At 39.0% G+C, this 15,846-nt stretch overlaps 1 protein-coding gene across 1 annotated transcript in view; it reads right to left on the reverse strand.

The window, feature by feature from the left end:
- Window positions 1-15,846, reverse strand: part of DSCAM (DS cell adhesion molecule) — a 470,381-nt gene that overhangs the window by 37,226 nt on the left and 417,309 nt on the right. The window contains exons 24-27 of the mRNA XM_056328736.1: window positions 14,523-14,621; window positions 13,770-13,958; window positions 11,161-11,451; window positions 5,629-5,805 (exon numbers count right to left, since the gene is read on the reverse strand). Of these exons, the coding sequence (XP_056184711.1) occupies window positions 5,629-5,805; window positions 11,161-11,451; window positions 13,770-13,958; window positions 14,523-14,621 (756 nt within the window). The remainder of the gene's footprint in view (window positions 1-5,628; window positions 5,806-11,160; window positions 11,452-13,769; window positions 13,959-14,522; window positions 14,622-15,846) is intronic.

The following is a 15,846-nucleotide window of genomic DNA, read 5'->3' on the forward strand; positions in this document are numbered from 1 at the left end:
ATCTGCTGCTCGTAAGTCTACCAGCACCTGCCAAGACATTTACTAAATTTGTCTTTGTTTTCTCCATCTCACCTTTTTTATTCCTTAATCACCTTCTAGCTCTCCTACACCTACTACAACTTCCTTGCTTGTGATCCTATTAAATATCCTGCTTTTAACATTCAAAGGATGCAAGCAGAAACAAACCACCATCTTAATGCATTGATCTGGCTACGTTTGTATTCGTTATCAAAAGGAATGGACAAAAGGCTTTTTTTATTCATAAAAAAAACTCAGCCAAACCCCATCCATCCACTTTGTACATTCTGTTCCTCTGACACTGTGCCAGTTTGCCTGTCTTTAGATTTATTCTTCACCTACTACTGGAGAAGCTGAAATTCTCTGCTTCCTCTAGGCCTGTTTGCTCCACTCCTTTATTTTTAACATTCCTCTACCCCTTTTCAGCACAAATCATGGCAAATTCCTGATGGAGGGAAGGACTCTTCATCTGAGATGTCCCATCTAATCCAAATGGTGCTCCATTTAGGCACTCGGACTTTCTATTTTTCACTTTATTTGGGATTGCCTTTTGCTGTTAACACTCTTACAAAAGTGGCACTACACAGTAGGTGGCAATGTCTCTATCAACCAGAATCTGTATCTATAAACCAAAATACCACTGCTGCTGCTCCCGAATGATAGCAGAAATAGTTTTTCTACTGACTTTTAAGGACCAGGAAGGGACACAGTTTTTCGAAGAATACAAGGGAAAAAAAAAAAAAAAAAAAAAAAAAAAAAAAAGCTCTGGTTCAAAATCATGGTTCTTTTCAGAAAACTTTATGAGGCTTCTTGTCATTCTAACAGCAAAAGGATCACGAAGAGACTATGCATACATTCTCCCCCTGGCACACATAAGAAGAGTGATTTAATATGCAAAAATATTTTTATTCAGGTAGCAGCTTTTGTGAAGCAATTGCTGCCTCCTTAAGTGAAGACTATGGATACTTGTGCAAGAATTCACAACTCAAGAAAAGCTGAAGGGACAAAGTTGAAGGTCGCTTGTTGCAATGCCATTCAGTTTGCTTTTTAGATTTGTTTGCCAGGATTACATGACAAACAACTTCCCTTAGATGTTCTCAGGTGCTGCACAGCATATAGCTGTATTCCATGATACCTCTGGAAAAAAAATTGCGTTTTCACCATTAAATGTATGTGGCATATATTCAGATGCTCATCAACATATATGCATTCTTGGTCAAAGAGATACAAAGAAGATTGTGCATCTTCAATCAAAAATAACATGAGGCATCATTCAAGATCCTGTTACATGTCAAAAGCTAAATGAAGAAGCACTGTGGACACACAGACACCCCCCCACCCCCCCTCCATCAGTGGGCTTTAAATGTATTAGTTATTCCAGCAGATTCTTACAACGGTCAGTAGCATTGCTGCAATTAATGATGGCTGCACTGGGCATACAAGCTAATGTAGGACTGGAACAAAACAAATGTCCCAAGGAGATAAAGGATCTTATGTATCTGTTCAAAGCAAAACCCAGAAGCTTAAAAGCAACTGAATATGAACAGTGTGTCCATAACATCAGCTACAGGAGAAATGCCAGTTTCACAAATCAATGAATATAGACTATAGATTGTAATGTGTATTTCCTACATTACACTGTTGATCAGCAAATTGAGAATACTTCATAAAGTGAGTCAGTATCCCTGCCAGTGTCATATCTCCCAGCTTTCAGGTGTGGAAAAGAGGGCTTGGGGAGACCATGAATGACAGAGCAAAGGGAGTAATCGCCTGTGCCAGTCAAGCATCACCCCACACCTTAGTGAAAAAGACAAACCGCTCCTTACTGTGGGTTTGACACATGACTGTGCTGACAGGAACTAACCTGGCGACAGCCCTCACTTCTATCTGCTGGGGAAGCTGCCTTTAAAATTCTTAACACATCTGCCTTGGCCCCTGGGAAATCAGGGACTGTGATACAGTTTTAAATTGCATGCTGCCACTTCTGAACTATCATGCCACATTGATACTTTCTGCTTGGATTAAGGTGAATTGGATTTAAAAAGAAAGGGAAAGCTATTACAGTAGTAGTGGAGCTAGGTTAAGGTTAATAGTAACGAGAAAGAATGGTAAGTTATCAGTTTTCTCGGTTATAATATGGGCTGACCTACTGAATGGCTGCATGAACTCCAGCAGACAGTGGACCTATTTGTGACCTGACCTGTGGAACATAGGGAAAATCAGGGGTTTGCTGAAAACTACTCTTTCTTTCTTTCTAAACAGAGTGCTCCTGAGGAAATAGATAATGCTGGGTGTGACACAGGCAGAATATAGAGGTTTATCTGTCCCTATATGCTAAAACAAGGAGTAAAAGGATTAAGAATGGAGAGATTGCTGGTTTTAGGCTACATTTACCCCACAGAAACTGGAACCACAAGCCCATTTTCTATAAGCACAGATACAAATGTTTGCATGCAGAGTGTACTGCAAATAAATCTGCAATTCCCACTCCTCTCTGTCAAGCAGGTTCAAAGAAAACACATCTCCTGGAGCCACAAAGGCAAGAATTACATCTGTAACTTGTATAAATTCTTTTAAAAGGTTCCACTGTGGAAACTATTATTTCTGATGTAGACTGGAGGAAACTTGATGGAATCATGATTTAGGAAAAATGAGTCCTGTGCCTCAGAGAAATTCCACCAGGTGATACAGATCAAGTGATAATGACAGGATTTGAATTTCAAAACTAATTCAGATAACAGCTGAACACAACAACTACTAGAGCAAAACATTTTTATTTTTTTTTGGTTAGGAGATCAGAAAAACTTGCACACAGTACTTTTTAAAAGAACATACTAAGGAGTCCTGTAAAACAGCAATACTGATTGTCAGTAAGACTTAGAAGATGAAGTAATCTCCAGAAGAGCAGAAAATGGCTAACATGGGATCAGTCTTGAAAAAGAATGAATATAAAAAATCTGAGCTGCTGAAGTCCTATCAATCTGATCTTGGCAATGAGTAAGATGACTAAAAAAATGGAATAAAGCTTGATGAAATGAATTAAAGGAGATGGAATAATTGAGGCTCATCAATAAAGACTTGTGGTCCATCAGCCATATCCAAGAAAGTTTATTTTTCAAAAACGAGATAAAAATTCGCTGAGAATTGATGACACTGAAAACATTCCCGCTGAGTTATGATTAAATAACATTGAAGTATTATATTTTTCCAGAGCAAAGTTTTGGTACCTCAAAAAGTTTTAATAACAAAGTAGCATGATGCAAAAAACCTAACACAGCAGCCATTTTACATGGGTTTCAACATATTCAAAATACAATCTTAAGCAGAGAATCATTGTTTAGTATTTATTGTCATCATGCGCCATGGGACATCATGCCGTTGGTACTTTTATCACCTGCCAGGAGTTAATGAAATAATATCTGATAAAAGTTTTAAAATTACAGAAGAATTAGGTATCTAAAATATAAGAAGATGCCAGGTCACTAAACTGTAACAATCTGGATCATCAGGTAGGTTGTATCTATATTAGTATAAGGTCATATATCAAGAATACAAGCCATAGCTACACAATGTTATTCTGTTGCACTGTAATCAGAGAATTGTCAGATGATCTCAATGCATAAGATGTTAAACACAAACCCTTAAAAGAATGCTATACCAAAAAAAGCGATCCTTGGAGATGTAGACGGAAGACCATAAAGGGAAAGAAGAAAGGCTGTTAGCTTTCTATCTGATACTGGTAATGTCTGTTGCTGGAATACTGTGTTAATTTCTAGCTTACACAGATGAGGAAAGCTACATAAAGATTGCAAAGGGACCAGATAAAAGCCTCGAAATTAATAAATGATGGGAAAACTACAGAGAGAAATTAAAGAATATTTATCTGTTTCATTTATCAATGAAAACATGAAGAAATTACTTGGTCACCACCATGTAAAAGGAATATCCTCAGAGGCTGAAAATATGACACAAAAACATTCAGCCTGTGTACGGCACAGAGAAGTATAAGAGGACAAGATGGCTGGGATGTCAAGCTGTAGCTTGATAAATTCAGATAAGAAATGAGACACAACTTGTACAGAAATGGTAGTTAAGTGCTGATGACATCCAAAGTACTGATGAATTCTTTGTCACTGCCTATGTTTAAGTGAAGTTCAGATATTTTTCTAAATTTCTATATTCTGAGAGGAAATAAATCAGACAAGTTTTACGTTATGCAAAAGCCAAACTGGCCATGATCATCAGCCTTCCTTAAGGGACTGTAACTCAAGAATCTATGAATATTTGTAAATTAACCATGGAAAACTAAATATGCACAGCCATCATTTCCTGGAGCCATGGAGCTCAAAATATCCTGCTCATTACTGGATGGAATTCCACAGTATTTCTGAGAAGATAACACTTCCTTCACCCTTAATCCACCACTCTTTTTGATGAAAAAAACTGCACAGAGGTAAATGACTTAAAAGGTTTTGAATGAGAAACTTATTATACAAGCTAAAGCATCCAGATGCCCTGATTTCCAGAGCTGTGTATGAACCATAAGGCTAGTTATCCTCTTTGATGTATGACTTTGCCCGTGGCCAAGAGCCCTGTATCTCTGTCTTTTTTTGCAAAAACGTCCAAGATATTGTTACAAAGACAAAATGAGACCTAAAAGAGAGAGGAGTAGATGCTAAGGTGAGGTGGAACACGCAGGGTTGGTCCTGGTTTTAATACATGTCATGATCATATTTTGGTTAAAATACAAATAACTAAACAATTTGGTTGCTCTTAGAAATCATTAAACTTACCTGTACAGAAAATAAATCGCTTTACTATTTATTCAGTGTGTGATTTGTAAGGCTTTTTCCCAAATACCTTTAGTGTAAAGTCTGCTGTTGTGCACTAGTGGAAAACCTAGTGCAGAAGTGGCAGACTGCAAGGGTCAAAAACCTGGCTGTGTCTCAGCCAGGGGTATTTACTAAAGCGCTGATAAAGCTGGCTTAATTCACAGATCTAAAAATGATTCACACAGCAAACACCTGAACTGAATAAGCGTTAGAGAAATGTGCAGGTCAATGACAACGAAAGGTCAGTGAACAATGAAGTGGTGTTGTAATAGTGCTGTTATAACACATCATAGGGAAAAAGACGTGGTAACAAAGCTGAGAATATCTGATGGTGTTTTCTAGCCTACTAACATCTGGCTACTTTCACTTTATAATTTGGGATTCATGGTTTGCATCTGCTGGAATAATGAAATCCCCTCATCTTTAGAACATCTAAATTCACCCTTGGAAAAAAATACAGTTTTAGGTTAATAAGACCATTCACAAGGGAAACAACAACAGAAAAAGGAAAATAAGCAAACACCAACATATGAGGATTATTTTCCTTTCCCCCACACAAAATAACAATGGATACATGACCTATTTTTTAGAAACTTACTACCAAATGAAAAAGAAGGAATTTCTGTAGAAAACCCACATGCTTTGTTGCCCATGTCTGTTATGTATTCAGGAAAATGATACCAACGGGGGACTGAACATTTTGGTCATGTGCAGCCCCGCTTGTACTCCCATGTTCAGGCAGCATGCATATGTAGAAGTGCCACAGCTCTCATCTTACCTCGCAGCCTCTTCAGTCTCTGCTCCCTCCTCCTCCTCCGCACGATCAGCAGCATCACAAAGAGCAGCAAGACCCCAACCAAGATACAGGAAATGGTCACCAGCATCTTTAGCCCTTCGTTGGTTGCCAGCCCTTCCTCACTTTGCACAACTGACTTAATGAGTGGAGGGATTGTACCTGGAAACAGTTTCATGATATTAGATGCCTATTAATGAAGACAAAAGATTGAGTTCTCAGGGAATATGGCACGTTATATGCTTCAGCTGCATGCAGAACATTAAGAAGGATTTGTCATGTTCAGAGTGGATGCTATGTTTGCATGTGTAATGGCCACGCACATGTAACCAGTCACACTAGTAACAAGGTACTGACCGCAGAGACTCAGAGATTACCAGAAATCAAGAAGTGCATTCATTGATGAAAGAAACCATGTACATTATACAGTCAAGTGCTATGATTAATTTTAAGTCATATCTAATCAGTACAAAGCCATAAGAGATCTCAGAATTACTGTCTACATCTACTACACCTTACTGTGGGAAAATAGCACTCAACATACTCATACTTCCTGCTGGACTCCTCTTTGTTAGGAACATATTTGACAAAGTTCATTTTGTGCTACACACATCAGGTGAATCCTTTGCAAAGAAACATTCTTCTATCACGTCTTAGGGATGCAGCAGTGATATTGATCTGAAATTCAGATAGCCAACCTGATGGCAATTTGCTAAAGAGTGTCTGACATTATACTCATCAGTAAAACAGCAGAGTAACGCTGGATAGAAACAATCAGATCTGGAGAGTGAAATGAGGGAAATGAATCTATAAACTACTGGCATCGGCAGGCAGCTCACTTTTTCATTTTGGGACATATTTGCATTTTGAATATACCTGGCTTCCTGGTATAATACTTGAACATTTCAATTCTTTTTTCTTTACTTCTAAAGGATGTGAGAAGAATGCAGCACTTTCTTCGGAAGGCTGTTTAGTCATGGAAGACTTCCCACTCACTTCCTGATTACTATTAAACTGCTGAATGCAACCAGAAATGAGGCTATAAAATGCAGATTTGTTTGAAATGAGTAGAAACACACAAGTATTGTGAACTGTGATGACTTTCGATAGAAGCTATTTAAATTTAACCGGTCACTGAAACATAAAAGCAGCTACTTGCTAAAAGGATAGGAGGGCGAGATAGCAAAACAGGTATATCCTTTTTTACATTTTAATTGTTGCATTGAGTGATATAGTTATATCTCATTATGTACCATACAGTATCAGGGGAAAAAAAATAGTGATATGATGCAGTACAATGTGAGTGCCATAACCACAGTCAAAATGTAGAATTCTAAGTCATGTTTTTTTCAGAAGAGCTATCTGAGTTACATATAATGAGAAAGGTAGTTCCCTAAAGGAATGAAGATAAACAGAAAAGCTACAACCATCCAAACCTGTATCAGGTACTTCAGTGAATTTATTTTCTTACAAATTCGTTTGGAATATTTTTCTACTGGTACATTGCAGCTCTTCCCCATAACTTCCCTTCTTTTTCTAATTTTCCATTTCTTGGAATAAACACACAGCAGGATTTTTTCATCTTGTCTTAACTGACATGCAGTTTTTGCACTAGTCTAAAGGCAAACAAAATGATTAGATGAAGAAATGGAAAGAATTTCAAGCTCCTGAAGGTAATACTAATAACTGTCTCTAAATCCTTCTAAGCCCTCCTGAAGATTAAAGGGCCAAATTTTGCTCTGAATTAAAGTCACATGGACCATTGGCTAAAGACAGTTGGGTTCAGGACTACCTAAAATTCTGTCTTGCTCTCCTTAATACTTTGATGAAAATCAAATTATGAATGGCCTTAATTCCAATTAAATCTTAAGTGTTTAGGTAAGTGATTATAATTTTCCATGCCTCTTCCAAGTAAAGTGTAAACCTCATAACTCTATATACAGGCATTACAAGCTTACTTAAAAAAACATACTGCAAGCTTAAAAATCCTTCCCATTACCCATCTGTGGATATTCAGCAGTTGTATGAGAAGTTACCAAAAAATAAACCTGCTATCCATTGAGAAAACACCATTTCAACATTTGTTGTCATTCTAGGCGTTGCCTAGGAGTAGAAAAGTCAAAGCTTTTCTCAGAACGAAGTCCCAGACAAATTGGGAGGTTGCTTTTTCTTTTTTCTGTTTTTTTTTGGGTTTTGGTTTTGGGTTTTTTTTCCAGGTCAATACACCATCACCCTTTCTCAGCCTGCTTTACTGGGGCTTCATAGAAGTTGTAACTTGAATGTTTCTAACCTCATTTTCCCTATGCTGCAGCCCTTCCTCCATCTCCCTTTGTACCTTGTGACTTTAGGACTACCAAGTGTTTTCCTGTGTCCTAACTGTTCTTCATGGTAGGAAGTCCCTTGGTGGGCTAGAATCAATTAGCATAGTTTAGAGCACCTACCAAGCTGACCTGATTTAATGCAGGACTACTGAGTAGCTGATCTCTGAGGCGGGAAGCTTCTTTGCAGTGCTACACACTACAGCTGCACATTGCTAAAAATATCTCCTTAAGTATTGACTGCAAATGTTCTGAAAAACAAGGGGCAGGAAGGTCATAAAATCTATAAGCTGAAAATGGTTAGCTGCAATATCTATGAACAGAAAGCAGAAAGTTGCACGTAGATCTGTTATTAACCTTTTGACCTAAATCATGATGAAGAGATTTAAGGTAAAGGATACTTTGCCATGGTATTTCTCAGGAGCTCTATCACAGATAACAATCAGCTACTGCAGTCCAAACAAAATGACTGAAAGACCATGTAACTTAAGGATTTCTACAAAGTTTACAAAGGCTTTACCTTAAGACTGCTAAAGTTCCTAAGCTTGTTCTTAACATTTGGTATCCTAGAACTTTCATACATGTATTATCTAATCTTCAAAGTACTATCCCTGTACCCATTTTATCCTAAGGGCAGCTGCAACCCCTAGAAGCTGAAAGGGACTAATCTCACATCACAAGATGGATTGGTGGTAGAGGTAGGGTTAGCACTCAGAAATGGAGCTGGCCAGGCAGTTTCCACTGGCACGCTTTCTGTAAATGAAAAATTCACTCTGTGTGAGAGCAAAAACTTCTGCATGAGTACTGATAGAAAATGGTGATTTCTAATAAGACACTATTTTCCAGCTCTGAAGAACCTTAAAGCCTACACAGCTGACCAAGGAACAGATGAATGGGGACCTAGGACCCTGTAGGGACAATAGGGACAATTTTTGCTTTAGAAGCACTGAAATATTTCTTCTATGAAATCTCTTATGTGGGAATAGACTATCTTAATTTTCAATAGATAATAATAATAATTTTACCATTTTAGTTCTGCATCAAATGTAACAAATTCAGAAAATTTGAAAAATGAGATTTGCTTTCCTCTCTTAACATTGCAGTCAGTATTTGAGATCGTGCTGGCTCTCTAAGGCAAAATATAATCCTGGCAAAGCATGCTTGACAAACAAAACCATCAATGCCATAAATGAGAAATTTTCTAGCTGACCAGAAGCAGTGGCCCAGGAAATTTAGCACTACAAATATTTTTATTGTTTCATTTTCTCACTTTTAAAGTCGTCATACAGCAACACACAAAATCAAACGGCATGCAGGTCACAGTATGTGAAACCAAGGTAAGTATCATCACCTAACCTAGAAGTAGAGTCTGACAACATTTCAAATCAGTTCACTCTAAGAATACATCTGATTTCAGTGCTATCAGTGGGAATTTAGGGCTCTGGACCTGAATTTCCATATACTCTGATTTTAAGGAGTGGCTTAAAACTGTTTGCCCTAGACATATGTATGTAACAATAACTGCAGATGAAAAAAAATGATCACTGAAAGTTGGATGCTCCCTCTAGAAAGACACTAGAAAGAAAAGAGGATAAGCTAAGTAAAGCGGCAAGAAATTAACACATAATACTTGAAACAGCTATTGTCGACAACATCTATACTGCTCAGTAAAACAGGTCCTAAGTCTACCTGGCAAGACCTGGCAGCATTTGTATAATAACTGCTCAGATCTTGGTTTTCTGTAGGCCTCCAAAGTGCTGAGATAAAACATTTATCTGATTTTTTTGGACTGTCGGAAATGACATAAGGACTGTGTGGCTGCCTACCAAAATGATATTTTCTCAGAAAAACATGAGGGGATGTGCTGTTTGCAAAAGGCTGAGCCATGAGGGCATGTACCATTAATTATCTGCAAGAACTGATGAGCACCTAGTGCAAAGACTGGGATAGTATTAGAGGATGTGTAAGATGCTGAGGCTTAAAACTCTGCTGGATGCATATCACACACTTCTGACCGGGAATGGTCCCTGTTGCTTGCTCTTCCCTGAGCCATACATGGGTACTGACCTGGAGAGTGCTGGCTTGTGTGGGGCAAAACTGTGCCAGGAAGATGTGTTACAAACTCAGAGTTATGAATGATTAGCAATTTTGTGCTGTCGCTGGACAGTTACCAGTTCTTCTTTGAACTTTCCTACTAGTCCTGTTTAATTTAATTGTACAGACATCGCCAAGTGGTTGCACAACACAGTGCAATATCCCTGGCAACACAACAACATTTTACACTGGATGTCTCCAGAAAAGCTTTGGCAATTCACAATAGAGCAATACAAGAGATTGCCATCTGGAGCCATCTGTACTGCCTTTTTGCCAGAAATACATCCATTTCCCACTACAGAGCCAGCAGAAGCACACATGCACAGCCATCACTTCCAATAAACACACCAGGATGGGAGCTGGAGTGACTGACAAATTGGCATGTTTGCCCTTGCCCTCTTGCTCTGGCTTTTGCAGGGTGGGCAGTAACCCCTGGCAGAAGAGCAGGATGCAACAATTCCTTCATCCCCTCTGTCCTGCTGCTGGGCATGACAGAGCCATCTGTCACGGTCATTAGTTTCACTCTCCCGTGTCTGTAAATAGGGATAAGAGCATTGCCATTGCTTTGCCCTTGGAGGATGTTGTCTGGAGGCTTTCCTGGAAGACAAGCTAGTTAGCTGCTCCGTTGTGTCACATAATGGGTTTTGAGCTGTGTCACAAGGACACTGCATGGAATAGCAATGAAGCCAGTCACCGCTGTGAATGGCTGCAGGAACCAATTGTATGGGAGACAAAAATTTCATGGAAGAGATGCATGAAATACCAGCAAGTGCTTCTGTGACCACTGGAACTAGTGACACCTAGTGTCCCACGGTTACACGTCTCATGGTTGATTGACTGGTGCTGGAACTTTTCCTCAGTGAGGACAAAAGAACAATTCCTCTTTTCTGCTTGGCAGCCTATTGTCATGAAATCCGTAGGCATTTTATGTCTTTGAGACTGTTACCCCTCTGTCAGCATGGCCAGAGATCCAAAAAGGGGGAACTAAAAAATGTGGGACTCAAAAATGGCGGGGGGAGGGGGAGGGGAGACAGGCCAAAAAATCACGTAAGAAACTAGAGTAAAAAACAGTATTTCAAACATGTAAATTAAAATATATACTTACTGCCATCATAATTGAGTGTTGCAAATTTGGCTTGTTTCTCCGCACAGCCAGCACTGTTGCACACTCTCATTTGCAGTTCATACCAGGTTGCCTCCTGGAGGTCATACAGAATGTAGGACTTTGACAGGGATGTCCGCTGAGCGGTTGTCCAGACTGTTGTCCCAAACGGCCGGTACTCGAGGGTGAAGGAGGTGATGGGGCAGCCACCATCATTCCAACCTATTAGGTTCAGCCTCACTCTGGTGGTGTTGATACTAGCAAAGAGCTCCTGTTCCTTTGAAAACTGTGGCTCTAGAAGCAATGATATATTTCAAGGGAAATGCCTAAGTATTACAGATATGGGACTTTCAAAAATATAAAATTAAGAGAAAAATTTCCAGGACAACCTTAACTTCATCTTATTATCTATATATTCAGCACCTCCTTTCCCCCTTCTTAAATGTTTTTTCACGCTTTGTGACAGACTCAAAAACCTAGATTTTCAAATCTGTATGTGAAAAAAATATCCATACGTCTCTGCAAGGATCTGACTTGCTGGTTCACACAGACTGGTATGACTCAACTTGCAAATCTAATGTAGAAACGTCGTATCAGTAAATGCCCCCTCTTGCTATGCAAAAAAGAAAGGGTTCAGGACACCACACAGAAATACTATTGATGGCAAATACACTTGAAGCTTATCCACTGGTGCTCCAGTCGTCTTTTGAAGTGGAATTCAACACATTTTTTTTGAGAGTACAGTGGCTGTCATCTATGGAAAATGACAATTTTGAAGAACTTGCAAGCAAAAATAAATTTTCTAAAAATATTGGTATGTTGAAATTGCACGTTATGTTTGAAAATAATATATACTTTAGCTTTTGTATTTCTGACTTAGAATGTTTCCATTCAGACAGGGGTTGACATTTCCATTTACTTGTCCTGTTTTGGGATCAAATGTTGGTTTTGTTGATACATACACCGAAATTTTTTTGACAGTTCTACATAATATAGGAGTAATGGCAGTAAAAGTGGCACCTTAGAATTGAAAAAATGACAGTAGGTGGATCAAACAGGTCATCAACAAATGTTAATTTAGATTAAATACTACTGTATTGTACTTAACAGTATTATTGCTAACTGCTTAGCAGCAACAGTACTTTTACTATCGAAAGTTACACCTAATGTGATGAAAATTATCTATAATATGCTATTTTAATCTATATAATGAAGCATAACTTATTCAATGGGGGTCTTTTTGCCATTCCTGTGCTTTGATGAGATGTACTGAAATGTACTCTTTTCTAAATTCTGCAGGAATCTAAACAAAACTGTGATTCCTGCCATGTGTTATGAACTATTTCAATTGACTCTGTTAACTGCTTTGGATAGAGATGCTTCTGGATCTCTGACATCAGTGAGAATAATCTCAGCATTCTAAATCACACAGTACCTGGTTCAGTCTGTAAATGGAACACAGGTAGTTTCCAGGCATATATATCAAGTCCCAGAGAAACTCAGAAGTTTGGGAGATCTGCTTTCTCATGAACCATTTAGATGTTATTTGAAGCACGTATAAACCTTGCATTTCATGCAATGAAAATAAGAACACTCCGCTTCTACTTTTCTAAATGTCCCTTTCTTTAAGGACAGTAGACCATTCTCCCTGACCACCAATAACCTCAGCGTGTACGCAGCTGACCTGCAGTGTCCCCTGAGCTTCAGCAAGTCATACCATTCACATCTACTGTACACCAGGTCTTCCCCGTGTCAAATGAAATGTCTACCCTGCTGTGATGCTTGGGAGATCTGCAACAGCACAGGTGTGATGAAAAGCATAGAGGCAGGCATACCTATCAAAAGTAAACTATCATTATTATGAAACTGCTCCCAAATTAAGAGTATTTCTTACAACTGGTAAAGAGATGCAAGATTAGGTAATCTTTACAGCATTATGCAAAAACTACTGCACTCTGTTGACTTCGGGATAAGTCTCTTTAAGTGGGTCTGGTGCAATATTTGCTCATAATTCTGACAGATATTTACAATGTGGAACTGTCCTCAGCACCAGGATCAATGGACACATTGCTGAGTTAACTAAGAATTCAACAATTTTTCATTCTTTGGCTTTGCAGAGTTTTCTGCAAACTTTTACTTTGCTTTTGACACTTGCCCTGTTCAAAGGGTGCTACTTGCATGGCTCCTGCAATACCAGTCTGGAGCAGAAATAAGACGTTGGCACCATTTCCTCTACACGTAAACATACTCCCCATCTTCCTTCAACATCCAGACAAATAAATGCCTGAATCTTTACAAAAGAAGAAACTATTTCCTCATGTAAATAGCAGTACTTGGAATTTCTATAGCCTACAACAGTGGAGGCATCCCCTTCCAAAATATGTACCAACCCATCTCAGAAAAAAAATATTAAAGAAAATAAGGATATAATATCAGCTGGTAAGTGCTTCAAGTCCCACAGTGACAGGCGCTTCTGTCACACCAAGGACACGATTGGAAAAGTTTCCAAAGCCAATAATTGTAAAATATCCAAGCCTGTCTTCCTATCAAACCAAGATCTACAGCAGAGTGCAAGAGCTTTAGGTAAGCAATGGGGACGGAAATCGACATACCTTTTCCAAGTGTTTTGGCCTCAATGATCTCGCTGATGCGTCCTGGCCCCACTCCATTCTGAGCAGTTAAAGTAAACTTGTACCAAGTACCACACTTCAATGTCTCTAAACGGTAGGATCTCTCACTAGGGCTAATGGGAAAACTACCCCACTGCTCACTGTTATCTTCTGAGTACTGCAAAATATAACCTGGAGGAAAAGCACAGATGGCAACAATAAGCCAGACAAACCACAAATTCTGCAGGTAATATGACAAGCAATTTTAAAGATCTAATAGAACTAGAAAAATCCCATGCACAGAAAGACATACAGCTCTCCCCTGACTAAAAGATACTAGGCAATACATTTTGCCTACCCTTACAACAGCTTAAATACCATTTTTATGATCACTTCAAAGAGAAAAGAAATGGATAGACATTTCTAAATACCCTTCAATCAGCAACAAAGACCAGAAGATGAACCTGGACCGTCAAAAATGAATGGTTAGAGATTACATGTCTGGAAAACCACAGAGAGTAACTGTCATAACAGCTGAGGGTACGCTGGAAGAAAGTGATTAAATCTGTGATTAAACCACCTCAAAGAGAAACTGCAATTTACTGAAAGCTGTTATCATGATGATAGTGCACATTAAGCACTGACAGTAATACAGACTGCTTTGTTTTTCTTTTTGTAGCCATTCATAATTATATACTAACACTATCAACATATGATAATTTAGTAAGAAGTTGCAATTAACCTGAATTATATTACCTCTGATAGAACTTCCACCATTGTCTCCAGGTATCCAGGAAAGAGTGATAGAGGAAGATGTAGTTTTGGATACAGTGAGTCTTGGCTGGTCTGGTGGAACTAGATGGGAAATAGTTAAAAATAGAAAATAGATTCAAATGATTAGATGTGATCTTAATCCTTTTTAACAGTCATTTATCATATAACTGTTTTGAGTTATAAAAAATGCAAATTATTTCTGTCAAAGTGTCTGTTTAGCTGACAACCTTGGTGAAGACAAGAGCAGACAAGCTCCCATTTTTATACTTAATTTTCTACATAATTTTGTCTTTCAGTTCTTAACCCTTGCTTTTCTCTGATTTTTTTGTAGCTGTCCTGTCAAACCTTAATGGCATATGAGCTACTCAGCCCTTATTTTTCATTATTTTACATGTCTGTTTTAGGGAGAAGCTGATATTTTAGTGGCAGGAAAAAGATATCCAGTTGAAAATGATGCCCCACTCATGCATGTGTTTGCAGGCCATTATGGCAAAATTTTTTACAAAGTGCATAAAAAGAGTTTCTGCCAGCGTAACTGTGAGTGCTAACTAGGTAGCACAGGTAGATCTGTGGTTGGAGGCAGATCCATATCTCCTCCAGATCACACCATTTATTCACTGAGGCTATTGGTATAAAGAAGACACAAGACTATCAGCAAAGGCTGAACAAACCTGGAAACACTTCAGTTCTGCTGCTCCCCATAAACATTACGGCTGTGTCTAAATGGTGGGACATAAGAACCGCATGGTTCCCAGAACCATCTCCTGGCAGGAGTGCAGGAGTAAGACCGAGGTCTCATCTCCCATCCTCTGCCCAATGTCCAGTTTCCTTCAGAGGAAAATCCAGTGTGAAAAGGCAGAGAAGGAGTCATGCTACATCCCAACAAGTTACCCAGGGTAGGGAGAACTGGGCCTGGGAATTGGGACTGGAGAAGGGACTGGGAACTGGGACAGTTTAAGCTGGGGCTAAGTAACCCCAAATTGCACCAGTGTATAGTGCCTGCGTTCCCAGAGCTCAGCACTCATGGGCAGAAAGTGGCAGAGCATCCAGCTTTCTTTTCACCCTGACAAATCTAACATGAGCCAATATGACCATATGCCAGTGATAGTCTGGCAAGGTCATGTTTGACCTCTGCCTGAATCATTCCGCTAGTCCCGTTGTACAAGTGAGGTAACCAGCACCACAGCACAAAAGCAGTCAGGCCGTGTAGGATAGTGTTTGCTGAAATAGAGAAGAATGGCAGGTGAAACTTCAAAGAGCTACTCAAATATTTATTAGAGCCCTGAAGGGTAAATATTTACTAACG

This window comes from Falco biarmicus, chromosome 2, assembly GCF_023638135.1.
Source record: "Falco biarmicus isolate bFalBia1 chromosome 2, bFalBia1.pri, whole genome shotgun sequence".
Taxonomy (NCBI): Eukaryota; Metazoa; Chordata; class Aves; order Falconiformes; family Falconidae; genus Falco; species Falco biarmicus.